The sequence below is a fragment of the Nannospalax galili genome, unplaced genomic scaffold (assembly GCF_000622305.1).
Source record: "Nannospalax galili isolate Female #2095 unplaced genomic scaffold, S.galili_v1.0 scaffold381, whole genome shotgun sequence".
In the NCBI taxonomy this organism is placed as follows: Eukaryota; Metazoa; Chordata; class Mammalia; order Rodentia; family Spalacidae; genus Nannospalax; species Nannospalax galili.
In genome coordinates this window covers 3762090-3775984 of record NW_008347312.1, presented here as the reverse complement: position 1 = coordinate 3775984, position 13895 = coordinate 3762090, and the positions used below count along the sequence as shown (strand labels likewise).

General features: G+C 45.0%; 1 protein-coding gene across 5 annotated transcripts in view; it reads left to right on the top strand.

The window, feature by feature from the left end:
* The window catches only part of Vps35l (VPS35 endosomal protein sorting factor like), a 126849-nt gene that overhangs the window by 40141 nt on the left and 72813 nt on the right, over positions 1 to 13895 (top strand). For all 5 annotated transcript variants that reach the window (XR_003851233.1, XM_008843876.2, XM_029568689.1 and 2 more), the window contains exons 15-17: positions 8796 to 8842; positions 10849 to 10960; positions 11919 to 12035. Coding sequence is in view for 4 of the 5 variants with exons in the window: in XM_008843876.2 (XP_008842098.1) it covers positions 8796 to 8842; positions 10849 to 10960; positions 11919 to 12035 (276 nt within the window). In the remaining variant the exon portion in view is untranslated. The remainder of the gene's footprint in view (positions 1 to 8795; positions 8843 to 10848; positions 10961 to 11918; positions 12036 to 13895) is intronic.

The window sequence follows — 13895 nt, the reverse complement described above, 5'->3', positions numbered from 1 at the left end:
CCTCCTCCTCCTCCTCTTTCTCCTTCTGTTTAATGCATTGTCAGGAATTAAACTGGTATACCGGAAATACAATTTTTTTTCCTTCCCTAGGATTCCCAGTGCATGTTGTCATGATAACTCTATAGGTGCAGCTCTTCTTGCCTTCCCTTTGCTGGTTGAAAGGAAAAGGACAACTTGCTGTAAACAGAAATAGAGCAAAGCAGCTCAGAGACAGGTGCCCACTTCCTGTGTTGCCAACACATAGAAAGCCCTTCAGAACAAAAAGGTCAGGCCTCTAACAAGCAGTCTACTCTCAAGGATTGGTGCTGGAGAAATACGCAGATGAGCATGTATGCATGAAAACATATGTACATGTGCAGAATTGGAAGTAACCAACAGGGAACTGGCTCGAGTCTGGTATGTGTGTTCAGTGGAAGGCTGTGGTGTCAGTTGAAAGGACTACTACCCACGTGCACCTGTCTATTTTTGTATAAGGCTGTTCATGGTACATTGGCTGTGTGAGTCATAAGCCACAGGGTAGCCCAGTGTTCGGGTGAGGGCTTTGGAGTTGGGGTTCCGGAGTCTACCTCTCAGCTCTGTGACCATGTCATGGGATAACTGAGTCTGACTGACTTGACCCTAGTCACTCCAAGTACTGTGTCTTCAGCTGTAAAATGAGAGCAGTTCTGAAAATTCCCATCCTGTGGTTTGTTGGTGGCATTGACAGGACAGTGCTTCACCGTACTGAGTGTGCTGAGACAGGGTCTTGCTTTGTAGCCCAGACTGGTAGCTACCAGTGATTCTCCTGTCTCGGCCTCCTGAGTTCTGGGATTACATTGAGTGCTGCCATACTTGGCTAGCTTTGGGGCCATCGTAACTGCATTTTCTTTGCCAGTCTGTTTTCTTTGCTCTGCGTACATTTTTACTGTTTTTCAAAATCTAAAGTAGGAAGGAGAAAACAAAGACTTCTTATATTTTAGGTGAAAAAATTTTTTTTAACCATTAAGCAAGCTGATTTCAAATCAGGTTGGAATAAGGGAAGATTGTTTGAATTGCTACCTGTTGTCTGTGGTCTTCAGCACAGCTGGCAACCATATTTCCCCTCCTAGGAGAAGGTGCCCCTCTCCCCCTTCCTCTGAACTATTCAAATACTCCTACAAGCAGGATTAAGGTGTTGAAAATGGGAGTGCTTTTCCCCTTATTTTAATGAGGGGCGAAATCAGGTGGAAAGCCTGTGGTGCATGTCGAAAGGCATCCTTGCTTTTATTTGAAGCTTTGGGAGTCTCACAGGAGGCAGAGCCTGGGAATAGAACTTTCTCGGGGAATACTGCTCTAGGAAATCATCACTACAGTAGGAGAAGTGATTAAAAAATTAGGTCACCTGAATAATAATAAACCCAGTTCTTGGGGACTTACATGAGAGACTCATTGTCTTATTAAAAAAAAAATTAGTCGTTCTCAAATGCAGCAAAATTAATGTCAGGATGGAAGGTGGTGCTGAAGATTCATGTGCCAGGTTGGTGCTAAAAACTCCTGGATAGCTGGGATACATTGAGGGGGGACTACAGCTGCATGTAGGAATCTGAGAAGTCTGGCCCCAGCGACTGGTGTTATACAGTGTGGGTGGTGTGAGGGAGGGGAAAGGTATCTTTAGCTATGAATATCTGATGTATAAAGGTGAAAATTGACATTAAAATCCACAGTCAGATGTGGTTTGGCAGGCCCATAATCCCAGCATTTGGGAAGTAAGTCAGAGGCTAGCCTGGACTACCTATGAGGCCTGTGTCACAAACAATAGTAGTAATAATAATAATAATTGAAATTAAACTTCAGTAATTGAAATCTAAGCAAAAAGTAATTGTCTAAAAGGGCTTTTTCTGTTTTTGTTTGAAGGTAGGATATTTTTTCCCTCTCTCCTACAACTAAAAATGAAATTATAGTAAGAAAAGAGTTCTCCACCATATTTCAGGCAAATTCTGCACAGAAAAGGCAGCCATCTTACATTGCTTGCTGTGGGTGGTGGAAACGGATCCCTTGAGAAGCATGTGTTGTTGTTCATTTTGGGGGAGGGAGTTAAGGGGACAAGGCCTGGCCTCAATATCAGTGGTGACTCTTGTCTCATATGGAGTCTAATGGTTGCTGACTGAGCCACTCAGTGCAGGTCACAGAAGCTGAAGGAGGAGAAAGCACAGCAGCAGGGCTGGGTCTGGCAGGTGGGCGGAAGACCTGTTTTGCCTTGGGCCACTTCTCTGTGCCTTGGTTTTACCAACTGTAAAATGGGCCTAAATGAACCTTCCTCTAAACACTTTTTGTTGGGGATTATGATATATGTGTGGCATCCATTCTCTTGGTTGGTCCTGACAAGCCACACAAGCAAATGGGGATCTGAGCCAGCTTGAAGGCCAGAGGGCAAACAGAAGAGGGATTTGTGCAAATAGGCAGGCCACCTGCCTGGATAGGGCCGAGATACTGGAGAAGAGTGAGAAGTCCAGCCAGCTGGGAGTGGCCTCCATCTTGCTGGATCTGCTGCAAAGGTGGCTGAAGCCACTGTCTGGAGAGCAGGGAGCTCTTGAGGCGTTTTGGTCAGGAAACTGATCTGAAGATGGCACTTTGAGAGCTGGCACACGGCAGAAGCATACCTGGGTGGATCAGACAGGGAGGAGCCGGTTGGTGGCTCTGCAAAAGCAAGAGGAGGAATGGATAACTGCATTGGTGAAAATGCAGAATCGTTAGAAAATTTAGTAAAGAAAGATTGAAAGAAAAATAGATACCCAAAATCCTGTTGTCTTTAAAATTATGTTAGGAACATTCCCTCCCTGTCTAGTGTCTGTCTGTCTGTCTGTCTGTCTCTCTAGGGGTGTGTGTTTGTTTGTGTGTGTGTGTGTGTGTGTGTGTGTGTGTGTGTGATTTTGTTCTGTAATTAAGAATCACTTACCACTTTCCTGTTTAATCTATGAAGCGTTCCTGTCCCTTAGCCTCATAGTACCTGCTCCCACCTGCTGACCCGCATTCTGTGGCCATCAGTCAGTCATTTCTGGAGGTGTGTGGAGGGCAGTGACCTTGTGGATGTGAACAGTGAACAGCGGAGGAGAGGGCTGAGTCATAGAGAAGTGAAGGCTTTGAGCCTATCACATGGCCTTTTTGTTGAGACTCAGCCTGCACCATCTCTGGATGGGACTCTGTGCTTAGGTTATCCAAATTCTTCCCAGACTCTCAAGGCTGTGTGTTCTTATCATCCTGATTTTACAGTTGAGGCAACCGTGGTTTAGAAACTTTTTAAAGATCACACAACTGAAGAGAGCTGTATGACTGTGTCGGCACTAACCCTGAAACTGACAGTTGACTGTAGACCCATCCCTTCTGGTGTCTCCCATTGACCGCTGCAGTTGAGATGGGACTTCAGGGCCCTCATAAACTGACACAAGGGACTGTTACTCCAGTAACCTTACTGGAAATTGCTCCTTAACTATTATAAAACATAGGCCAGGCAGGGGGCAGGTGCTTTTTATCCCCAACCTTTTCAGGCTAAGGCTAAGTCACTATAAGTTCGAGGTCAGCCAGGGCTACATAGCTAGTTTGAGGTTGAGACCAGCCTAGGCTACATAGCAAGAACCACCATCTCAGAAAAAAAGTACAGGGCCAGTGAGATGGCTCAGCAGGTACAGGCACTTGCCACACAAGCCTGATAACCCAAGAGTGGTGCCCAGAACCCAAGAAAGATGGAAAGAGAGAACCAACCCAACACAGTTGTCCTCTGACCTCCACCATGCTATGGCATGTACATGTCCACTTTCATACAAACATCATACACACACACACACAATGGTGATGATGATGATGATGATAATGATGATGGTAATAATAATAATAATAATAATAATTAAAAAAGTCTATCATGGGTTTAGGAGATGGGGAGATGCCTCAACCATTAAGAATGCATGAGTTCAAATCCCCAGAACCCACATAAAAAGCTGACTGTGGCTATACATGTGCCTGTAACCCCAGTGCTGGTGGGAGTTGGGGGGCAGAAACAGAAGCATCACTGGGACTTACTGGCTCCAGCCTCTAGGTCCAGGTTCAAGTGAGAGACCCCGTCTCAAGGGAATAAGGCAAAGGGTGATAGAGCAGTATACCTGATGGCCTCCTCTGGCCTCTACATGTGTGTGCATCCCCCCTGCACTTGCACATACACCACACACAGATAGGGCCCCCCTCATACAAACGTGAGAGTGCAGCATGATTAGGCTAATATCATAAGTCTTCAGCTCAGGATCGGGTCACTGTCAGTTTCCCTACAGTTTGCAGTTCTGTTACATTTATTCATCAGGAAAAATCCCAATGCAAGAGAAATAACAGGAACAATGGAAGTCTCCTTTTTAGAAATGCCTGAGGTGTAGAATTTTGTGTTTTTCACATTGAAATGTCTTTTTTGAGACGTGACCTGCTAACTTTGGTTTGGGGAAAGGATATTAGTTTGCTTGTAAGATGACTTTCTGGTTTGGCCCTTTATTTTCTGCTTCATTTAGAATAATCAGGAGGGGCCAGGCATGGTGGCGCACGCCTTTAATCCCAGCACGCAGGAGGCAGAGGCAGGCAGATCTCTGTGAGTTCAAGGCCAGCCTGGTCTACATAGTGAGTTCCAGGACAGCTGGGGCTATAGGGCGACCCTGTCTCAAAAACAACACAAAACAAAACAAAACAAAACAAAACAAAAAAAGAAAAAGAAAGAAAGATCAGGAGGAACACGATGGCTTACTGGTATATGGCTCGCCTTGTTCTTTTTCTTTAAAAAATATTTGTAAATAGTGATTAGAAGATTATTAAAAACACCAGTACAAATTTTTGAGCAGTCTGGATTATGTGCAAGTTTATATTGCTTTTGCAAATAGAAATGTGGACTGGAGAGATAGCTCAGTGGTTAAGAGTGTGTACTGCTCTTGCAGAGGACCCGAGCTCAGTTCCCAGAACCCACATGGGAGCTAACTTCTGTGTGGAGGTGACTCAGCAGAGCCCTATCTAAGATTGCCTCTGCCCAGTAACAATTGGCGTGGTAAATTCCCAGTGGCCCACAGTCTTCGCCCCAGATGACACATTCCTATACCCACCCCCTTTTCTACACCCCCTTTGCTTAAACTATATACGTTGATGCCTGACACAATAAAGTGAGTTCCTGCCTCGACAAGACTCCCGACTCATTGTGGTTTTTGAGTTGCCGACACGACACTCACCATCCCGCTCAGCCCCCAAGAGAGGAACCCAGACTAGTCCTGGCCTCTCCCCCTGTGCCGTACCTGTAGGAGCGTCCGACATACATGCAGGCAAATCACTCACACACATAGAATATTAATAAATAAAATTTAAAAATAAAAGGACTAGAGAGATGGCTCAGTGAAGAACACTTGCTGTTCTTCCAGAAGACCTGGGTTCAATTCCCAGCACCCACATGTGCTATCCATAACTCCACTTCCAGGGGCTCTGACACCCTCTTCAGGCCTCTGTGAGGCATTGCACATACGTGGTACACTTACATGCATACAGGCAAAACACTCATACATATACAATGAAAATAATAAAGTATTTTTAAAAATAAAATTAAACTAACAGAAAATAGAGGTTGATTTGTGTGTGTTGACTTTGAAGAAGGGAGAGCCGTCCTTGACTCTTGAGGAGACAAGGTAATTTGCAGTCCAGTATGTACAAGATTATCTGTAGAAACAAAATAAAAACCAAAAGCAGGTTTCTGCAATAGTAGCTATATATTTCTGGGGCAAAGGCAAAGTTCTAGAAAGATGAGCACCAAATGTTAACAGTGTTGGTCATTACAAAGGAGGATTCACATCTTTCCAGATGCATATCAGTATTGTTAGAACTTTTATGTATGTCCATTTCTTTTTATAGTTTTTATAAAAATAATGCAGTGTTACATAAATGAATGAAATGTTGGAGCAAGAGCAAAGACAGGATCCTAAATGAAGACTGACGTGCACATCCATCTTGCCTTACACGTCATGCTGTGCGGAAAGTCCAAATACATTGACTATGAACTTTTCAATGATTTAGCACCTTCAGAGGCTTGTTTCAAGCTCAGCTGGCATTGAACTGTTGTTCCTCTTGTTCTTGCTAAAGATAACCCTATCACTTCTTAGGAAACAATGAATTGAATAAAATTTACTCCTAGCAGACCCGCCTGACACGTAGCACTTGTCTCTCTGGACACTCATGGAGGTTCCTTTGTTGTTTGTCAACAGAGCCTTTTTCCTATGTTCTCAAATGCATTTTAACACATGAATGTGGAGGCCAGAGGGCAATGTTGGGTATTTCTCTTCTGTTATTCTTCACCTTTATTTGTTTTAAAATTTGTTTATTGTTGTGTGTTTGTGTGTGTGGGGGGGGTGCATGTGCCACAGTGTACATGTGGAGGTCAGAGGACAACCACGTGGAGTTGGTGTCTCTCTTTCTACATTTACATGGGTTCTGGGGATTGAACTCAGGTCTGCAGGCATGTGCAGCCAGTGCCTTTACCTGCTGAGCCATCTGGCCAGCCTGCCACCTTTATGCTTTTGAGACAGGGTCTCTAATTAAATGTGAAGCTCAGCGATTCAGCTAGGCCAGCGAGCTTCAGGGATCCACCTGTCTGTATTCCCCAGCCCTCAGTTCTGAGGTTACAGGCATGTATCACCATGCTCGGCTTTTACGTGGTTCCTGGGGATCCAGTCTTGGTCCTTATGATGCTCATGCAGTGGGCACTTTGCTGATTGAGCCGTCTGTCTCCCCAGCCCCAAATGATACTTTCTAAGCATACGCTTTGTCTTAATAACGGACTCTTTTGCCTATACATAGGCATTTTTCCCAGTTCAGCTTTTCAGAAATGCTGGGCAATTCAGGCATGGTGACACACACCTGTAATCCCAGCACTGCAGAGGCTGAGTTAGGGAGATTGTGAGTTGGAGGCCAGCCTAGGTTGTATAGCAAGTTCCAAGTCAGACTGGGCTGCACAATGAGACTGTCTCAAAAAACAAAAAGTGGGGGCTGGAGAGATGGCTCCGTGGTTAAGAGCAGTCACTGACTGCCCTCGCAGAGGACCCAGGTTCTGTTCCCAGGACCCACATGGTGGCTAACAGCCGTCCAAAACTCTGGTTCCAGGGGATTCAATGCCCTTTTCCGACCTCCACAGGCATTGTATGACATGGGTGCACTTACAGACATGCAAATAAAACACTCATACACATAAAAATAAATAATAAATAAATAAATATTTTAAACCAAAAAGTAGTAGGCCAAGGTATCTCTTTTCTGTGCACATGTGAAGCCCAAGCAATGGGCATGTACTGTCTCAGTTTTGGAGGCTGAAAGGCCAATCAAGGTGCCTGCAGGCCTGGTCTCCTAGGTCCTCACCGCCTCCTCTTTGTGCACATGCCTTCCTGCTGTCTTCCTTCTTTAATAAGGACACCAGTGCTTTTGGATGGGGTCTCACCCTGATGACCTTAGTCAAGCTTAGTACCTCCCCCAGTTTCCCCATGCTGTCACACGGAACTTAGGGTTTCCATGTGTAAATTTGGGGAAAAACGTGATTTAACTCAGAATAGGACTCCGTTTGATTTATGTGGGGCAGAGAGTACAGTCTGAACTGGGTCTAGATCCTAGGGGTAGGGACACCATCAGAATTTCCGCAGTTGGCTGTCAGCACTGGGGACATAGAGGGTGCAGCCAGAAAACATCCAGTTGCCCTGAGTATTACTTTGGCTTCAGGGCCAGATTTCAACACACACCCCACTTCCACCTCTTCTGAGGAAGTGACTTGATGTGTCTGGCTCAGCCCAGGTGTACAGTGGGCCTATGATGAAGTGTGAGCGAGAGGAAAGTTGGAGCCCTCGTTCTAAAACCTGGGGTGGGCTGAGTCTCGAGTCAAGTGCTCAGTGTCTCCGTACTAACCTTATTAGCCAGGTGTCTTAGGCTTGACCTTGCCTTTACCATTCAGAGCCTTCCCCAAACTGCTACCCTGAAGATTGCGTCATGCATTGATTTTTTTTGTTGTTGTTTCTTTGTTTCTTAAGGAGCGTCTTTGAAGGCACACAATTGTCTTAAGATAGCTCCAAAGCCATTAGCAGTGTTCCAGCAAGTAAACCATTTTTCTCTATCAGGGAGAAAAATATGGTTGGAACTTTCAGAAAGGATGTGTGTTGAAGAGTGGTCCTGTGTCTTTGGTGTGGCCCAGTCAGGGCCCTGGCTGGCCCTGGTCACTGGCTCTGTGACCTGGGCTGATATCTCTTGTTGTACTAAGGCTCAGTTTCCAATCTGTGAGATGGGACAGTAAAGCACTGGGTGGGAGAGGGGAGACCACGGAGGCAAAGTGCGTCTCTGTGATTGCTAGGCACTGAGCTCTGACCTGGTGTTTGCTGATTGCATTATTAAGCAAGTCACAGGCCCCCTGACAAACAGTACAGATGTCTGTGGAGACCTAAGAGCCCTCCATCCTTGTTCATGCCCTGGAGCCAGAGGTGTGTCTTTCTGTAGTGATCCTACCCTGATGGGATGCCTACACCTGTGTTCTTTGTCAGTGTGAGGTGACCCGGCTTAGCAGAATTCATGCCTCACAGCTGAGGGAGGCTGAATCTGATCCCAAACCCACCTGATGCCAGGTCCCACTGTTTATCCATTTACCCCTCCAGGAGTATGGGAATTTGCATTACGTAAATGGTGTAAATGGGCTACTTTTGTTTTAGGGTATGTTTTAGAGAAGCACTTTGGAAATCTTTGGGAGCTGTGGCTTTGGATCCCCCACATTGATGCTTATTTTTTTTAATTAAACTTCCTAGGCTCTGCTGACTGAGATGATGGAAAGGTGTAAGAAACTAGGCAACAAGTAAGTACTTTATGGTTCATGAAGCACAAGCTGGAAGCTGAAACAGTTGCCACGCGTGTGTGTGTGTGTGTGTGTGTGTGTGTGTGTGTGTGCGCGCGTGCGCGCCCAGGTACTCCACAGGGGCATGCAGAGGCCAGAGGTGAGTATCAAGTGTCCTCTATTGCTCTTCCCCCTTTTTTTTTTTTATTTATTATTATTATATGTGTATGAGTATTTTGCCTGCATCTAAGTATGCCCATGTCATTCAATGTCCACGGAGGCCAGAAGAGAACAACAGGATCCCCCTGGGGCTCGAGTTATGGATGGTTTCTAGTGTTATGTCTGTGCTGAAACCAAACCCAGGTAGTGCTCTTAACCGCTGAGGTATCTCTTCAGCTCCCATCTTGTTTTTTGAGACAGGGTCTGTCACTGAATGTGGAGTTCACTGATTTCAGCTAGACTGACTGACCAACTAGCTCTGCCTCCCCAGCACTGGGTTACAGATGTGCAGTTATGGTTACCACCATACCTGGCTGGGTGCTGGGGATCGGAACTTAGGTTCTCATGGTTGTGTAATAGGCACTTTACCAACTGAGCCATCTCCCCACCCATCTGTTACTTGTTTTGTTTTTTAGCTTACCACCATTGCGTGGGTGCGAGCTGACAGAGAGGCTTCATAGATGATGTGGAGGTTCAGAACAGCGGATTCAACTTGCCTATTCTCAGACCTCAGCTCCATTCTGACTTAACTTTGTGACTTTGGGTCACTTACCTGATTACCCTGTGCATCAGTTTCTCCCTCTGTAAAATGGGGATGATAATAATAGCCTTTTCTTCATTGGGCTGTGAAGGTGGTGAGGCCAGGATGAACTTGATCTTCCTGCCTCCTGGGCGCCTGTGTTTCCCTTCTGCTCTTCTCTCGGTGGTAGATGTGTGTGCAGCCTTGAGTGAGTTTTAAGAGCACCAGCTGCTTTTGCAGAGGACCCAGGTTCGATTCCCAGCACCCACATGGTGGTTAACAACCACCAGGGAAGTTCAATGCCCTCTTCTGACTCGGTGGGCATTACACGACACAGGTGCACTTACATTCAGGCAGTACACTCATACATGTAAAATAATAAGAATAATAAATAAAAACTATTTTTAAAAGTGTAAAAGATACAGGTATTTATTTGTAGTGTAGATCCATTTTGTTGTTGAATGTTTGATTTTATTAGTGCGTAGCCTATTTGAAGGCTCACTTCTACTTAAATGGATTGCACTGCTGGTTCATTTTATTGTTTGTTCATCCATAGTTTCATCCATCCATCTAGTTAATTCAAACATTAAATTCCAAGTTTGCACAAAGTCCTGTGTTAGCCTCTAGAGAGTGCCTTTTACTCTGTTTTTGTCTTTTTTTTCTAACCTTCCCATTAAAGAGTGTCAGCCATCCTTCTTGGCAGTGTGCGTCCTAGCTTAAGTCGACTTGCACGTCCAGTGTGGAATCCAACCTGTAATCCTGGCACTTGGGAGGTAGAGGCAGACAGCAAATTTGAGGCCAGCCTAGGCTACCGACAGAGACCTGGTCACAGTATATGTCCTAGTTTGTTTTCTGTTGTTGTGATAAACACGGACCAAAACTAACTTGGGAAGGAAAGGGTTTATTTGGCTTATAGGTTACTGTTCATAGAGAGAAGTCAAAAGCAGGGACTGGCTTAGCAGAGACCATGGAGGAATGCTGCTTACTGGCTTGCTTCCCCTGGCTTCCTAGGTGTACCCTCGTTAAGTCCATCTCCCCAGTGATGACAGCACCACAATGGTCTGGGCCCTCCAACATCAACTAACAATTTTAAAAATGCCTCACAGACATGGCCATAGGCCAGTCTGATGGAAGAAATTCCTCAATTCAGGTTCCTTTTTTCCCAGGTGACCCTAGTTTGGTCAAGTTAAGAGAAACTAGCATAATATATAAACAAAAGTAAGTAAGTAAGTAAGTAAAGGACTTAGATTCTGAGGAAGTTGGCTGACTGGACCTCTGTGTCTTGCAGTGCTTTGCTGCTGAACTCCGTGATGTCAGCTTTCAGAGCTGAGTTCATCGCAGCCAGGTCTATGGACTTCATTGGCATGATTAAAGAGTGCGACGAGTCTGGCTTCCCCAAGGTAGGCTCTTGTTCAGTGAGAGAACTGGCAAAGGGTATCTACTGATCGCTCTCGAGGGAGAGTCCAGTGGGGCGGGTAGGGGGGGCAGCTCAGGCTGACAGGAGATAGGTGAGGGCTCTGTTTCCAAAGAGCGGATGGAAGATGAGCTGAGATTGGGATCCTTAACCCCATGTAATTGCTGTGCATGAGGCCTGTGAATGCTGAATCCATGAATGAGCTCACGCTGGGGCATTTAGGAAAAACGTTTCATGTCTTTAAAAGAAAAATACACATACACACACACACACACACACACACACACACACACACACACTTTGAGGCCGCAGAGATAGCTCAGTCAATAAGGTGCTTGTCACACAAGCATGAGGTGAGGACCTGAGTTTACTCCGTATAAAAAGCCAGGCATGCTTCTGTTTGCTTGTAGTTCCAACGCTTAGGGAATAGGTATAGACAGATTCTCAGAACTCACTGACTGGCCAGCCTAGCCTAATTGGTGAGCCCCAGGTCCCAGTAAGAGACCCTGTCTCAAAAAACAAGGTGGTCAGCTCCTGAGGAATAACACCCAAGGTTGACCTCTGGTTTCTACACACACACACACACACCCCTACTCATCAGGGAGACACTTTCTCCAGCAGTAAATTGTGACTTACAAATTAGAGCAATACTCCAAGCCAATTCTCTTTTGGGTGTTGCTGGGGTTTGACCTCACTTTCTCACCCATGCTAAGCAAGTGCTTGAGCCCTGAGCTACCCTGGTGGCCCTGGAGCCAGCTCTTTGAGTTTCTCTGAGTCACTTGGGTAGATCTGCAGAATTCTTCAAAAAGCGAGGTCTTTGGAGGGTTTCCCTGGAGGCGGAGGCAGATTAAATAGCATGGCTTTTGTTGTTTTTTTTTTTTTTTAAGCCTAAGTTATTTTGGCTTAAAATCTCCAGTAACACAATCATTTGATATTTTTCTTAGCATCTTCTTTTTCGTTCACTGGGGTTAAATTTGGCCTTGGCCGATCCTCCAGAGAATGACCGACTTCAGATTCTCAATGAAGCTTGGAAAGTCATCACTAAATTGAAGAATCCACAGGTGAGTGGCCATTTAGACCTGAGATCCATTGTTTTTGTAGAAGTTATGCAGTATATACTTTGTTTTTCTAAAAATGAACTTTTAGTCAGGTATGACAGTCCACATCTGTAATCTCAACACTCAGAGGTTGAGGCAGGAGGATCAAGGGTTTAAGATCAACCTGCCCCTCATAGGGAGACCTTATCTCCAAAGAACCAATTCAAAACTAATAATAATAATAGTAAATGAGCTTTCAACTAATCAGACTTTCATTAAAAAAAGAAATCTTGCCAGGTTTGGTCATAGTCAGGTATGACAGTCCACATCTGTAATCTCAACACTCAGAGGTTGAGGCAGGAGGATCAAGGGTTTAAGATCAACCTGCCCCTCATAGGGAGACCTTATCTCCAAAGAACCAATTCAAAACTAATAATAATAATAGTAAATGAGCTTTCAACTAATCAGACTTTCATTAAAAAAAGAAATCTTGCCAGGTTTGGTCATGCATGCCTTTAATCCTAGTACTTGGGAGGCAGAGGCAGGTGGATCTCGTTGGCATAGAGAGGTCACTATCAAAGACTATATTACACATGTATCCTATGAAAAGGATTCTCTTGCTGGGAGAGGTGACAAGTGCCTGCAATCTCAGCACTCAGGAGGTATGTGAGTTTGAGGCCAGTCTGGGTTACAGAGTAAGACCATAAAAACCAAAAAAAAAAAAAAAAAAATCTTCATTGTATTATTTATTAGCTTATAGAGAGGAACAAATAACATTAAAGATGCTGTTTATTGATTTTTTTCTGTCCCAATTGCATCCTGTTCTTGAGGCTTCAAAATGCACTAAAAGTATACAATTACCAGTATTAAAAACTTTTAAGAGACTTCTGGCTGTGCAAAGGGCATTCAGAGTACAATAGTCTAGCATATATTTTTAATCTATCTCTAATAGGAGATTCTTAAAGTTGAGGATTGAGGTTGAACGGCAGAGGGGATTTTCAGCCCTTGACCGGGGGTTCCCAGAAGCCTTGAATGACAGACCAGCTGGTATCAGTTGTATGTGATGGTGGCCATGGCTGTTTGGGGGGCACGTGGGCGTGGGGTGGGGGGCGGTAGAGTATGTTAGTGCAAGTGCATGGTGTCATGACTTGTGTGATCAGAGGACAACTCTCATGAGTGGTTCAGTCCTTCCACACTCCTGTTTCTGTGCTGAATACTCCAGGCTAACTGGCCAGTGAACTTTGGTCTGATTCTCCAGGCTCTGCAGTATGTCTTTTTTTCTTTTCTTTTTGAGACAGGGTCTCATTATGTAGCCCTTCCTAGCCTGGAACTCTGTGTAGACCAGGCGAGCCTCAGACTCACAGAGATCTGCCCGTCTACCTCCTGAATGCTGGGATTAAAGATGTGTGCCACCATGCCTGGCTCCGCCTCCCGTCTTGCTATAGGCGTGCTGAGATTACAAATGTGCATCACTGCATCCAGCTTTTTACATGGGTTACATGGAATCGAACTCGGGATGTCACGCTTGCACCAAAGTGCTCTTACAGACTGAGCCATCTCTCTGGCCCATTTAGTTCTCTTAAACTTTTATAAGATGAATTTATTATCCCTCTATATAGCAGATGCTTTATTATTAAGGCAATAAGCTTATTTTTTCTCCAAATTTACTTTTTGAAAATCACATTTTAGGCAAACCTTGAACCTTTAGACAGATGCCCCCATGAGTTTTTCAGCTGAGGTATAGCGAGGGCTCCCCCATCACCAGCTCATGGTTCTCCGAGTGTGGCAGAGCTCCCCAGACGTCCATCTTGGCTGTAGGAGCAATGCCGGGATGGAAGTCTAGTCAGGCAGGCTGCTTCCTTTCGTAACTTGCTTTGCATGGTA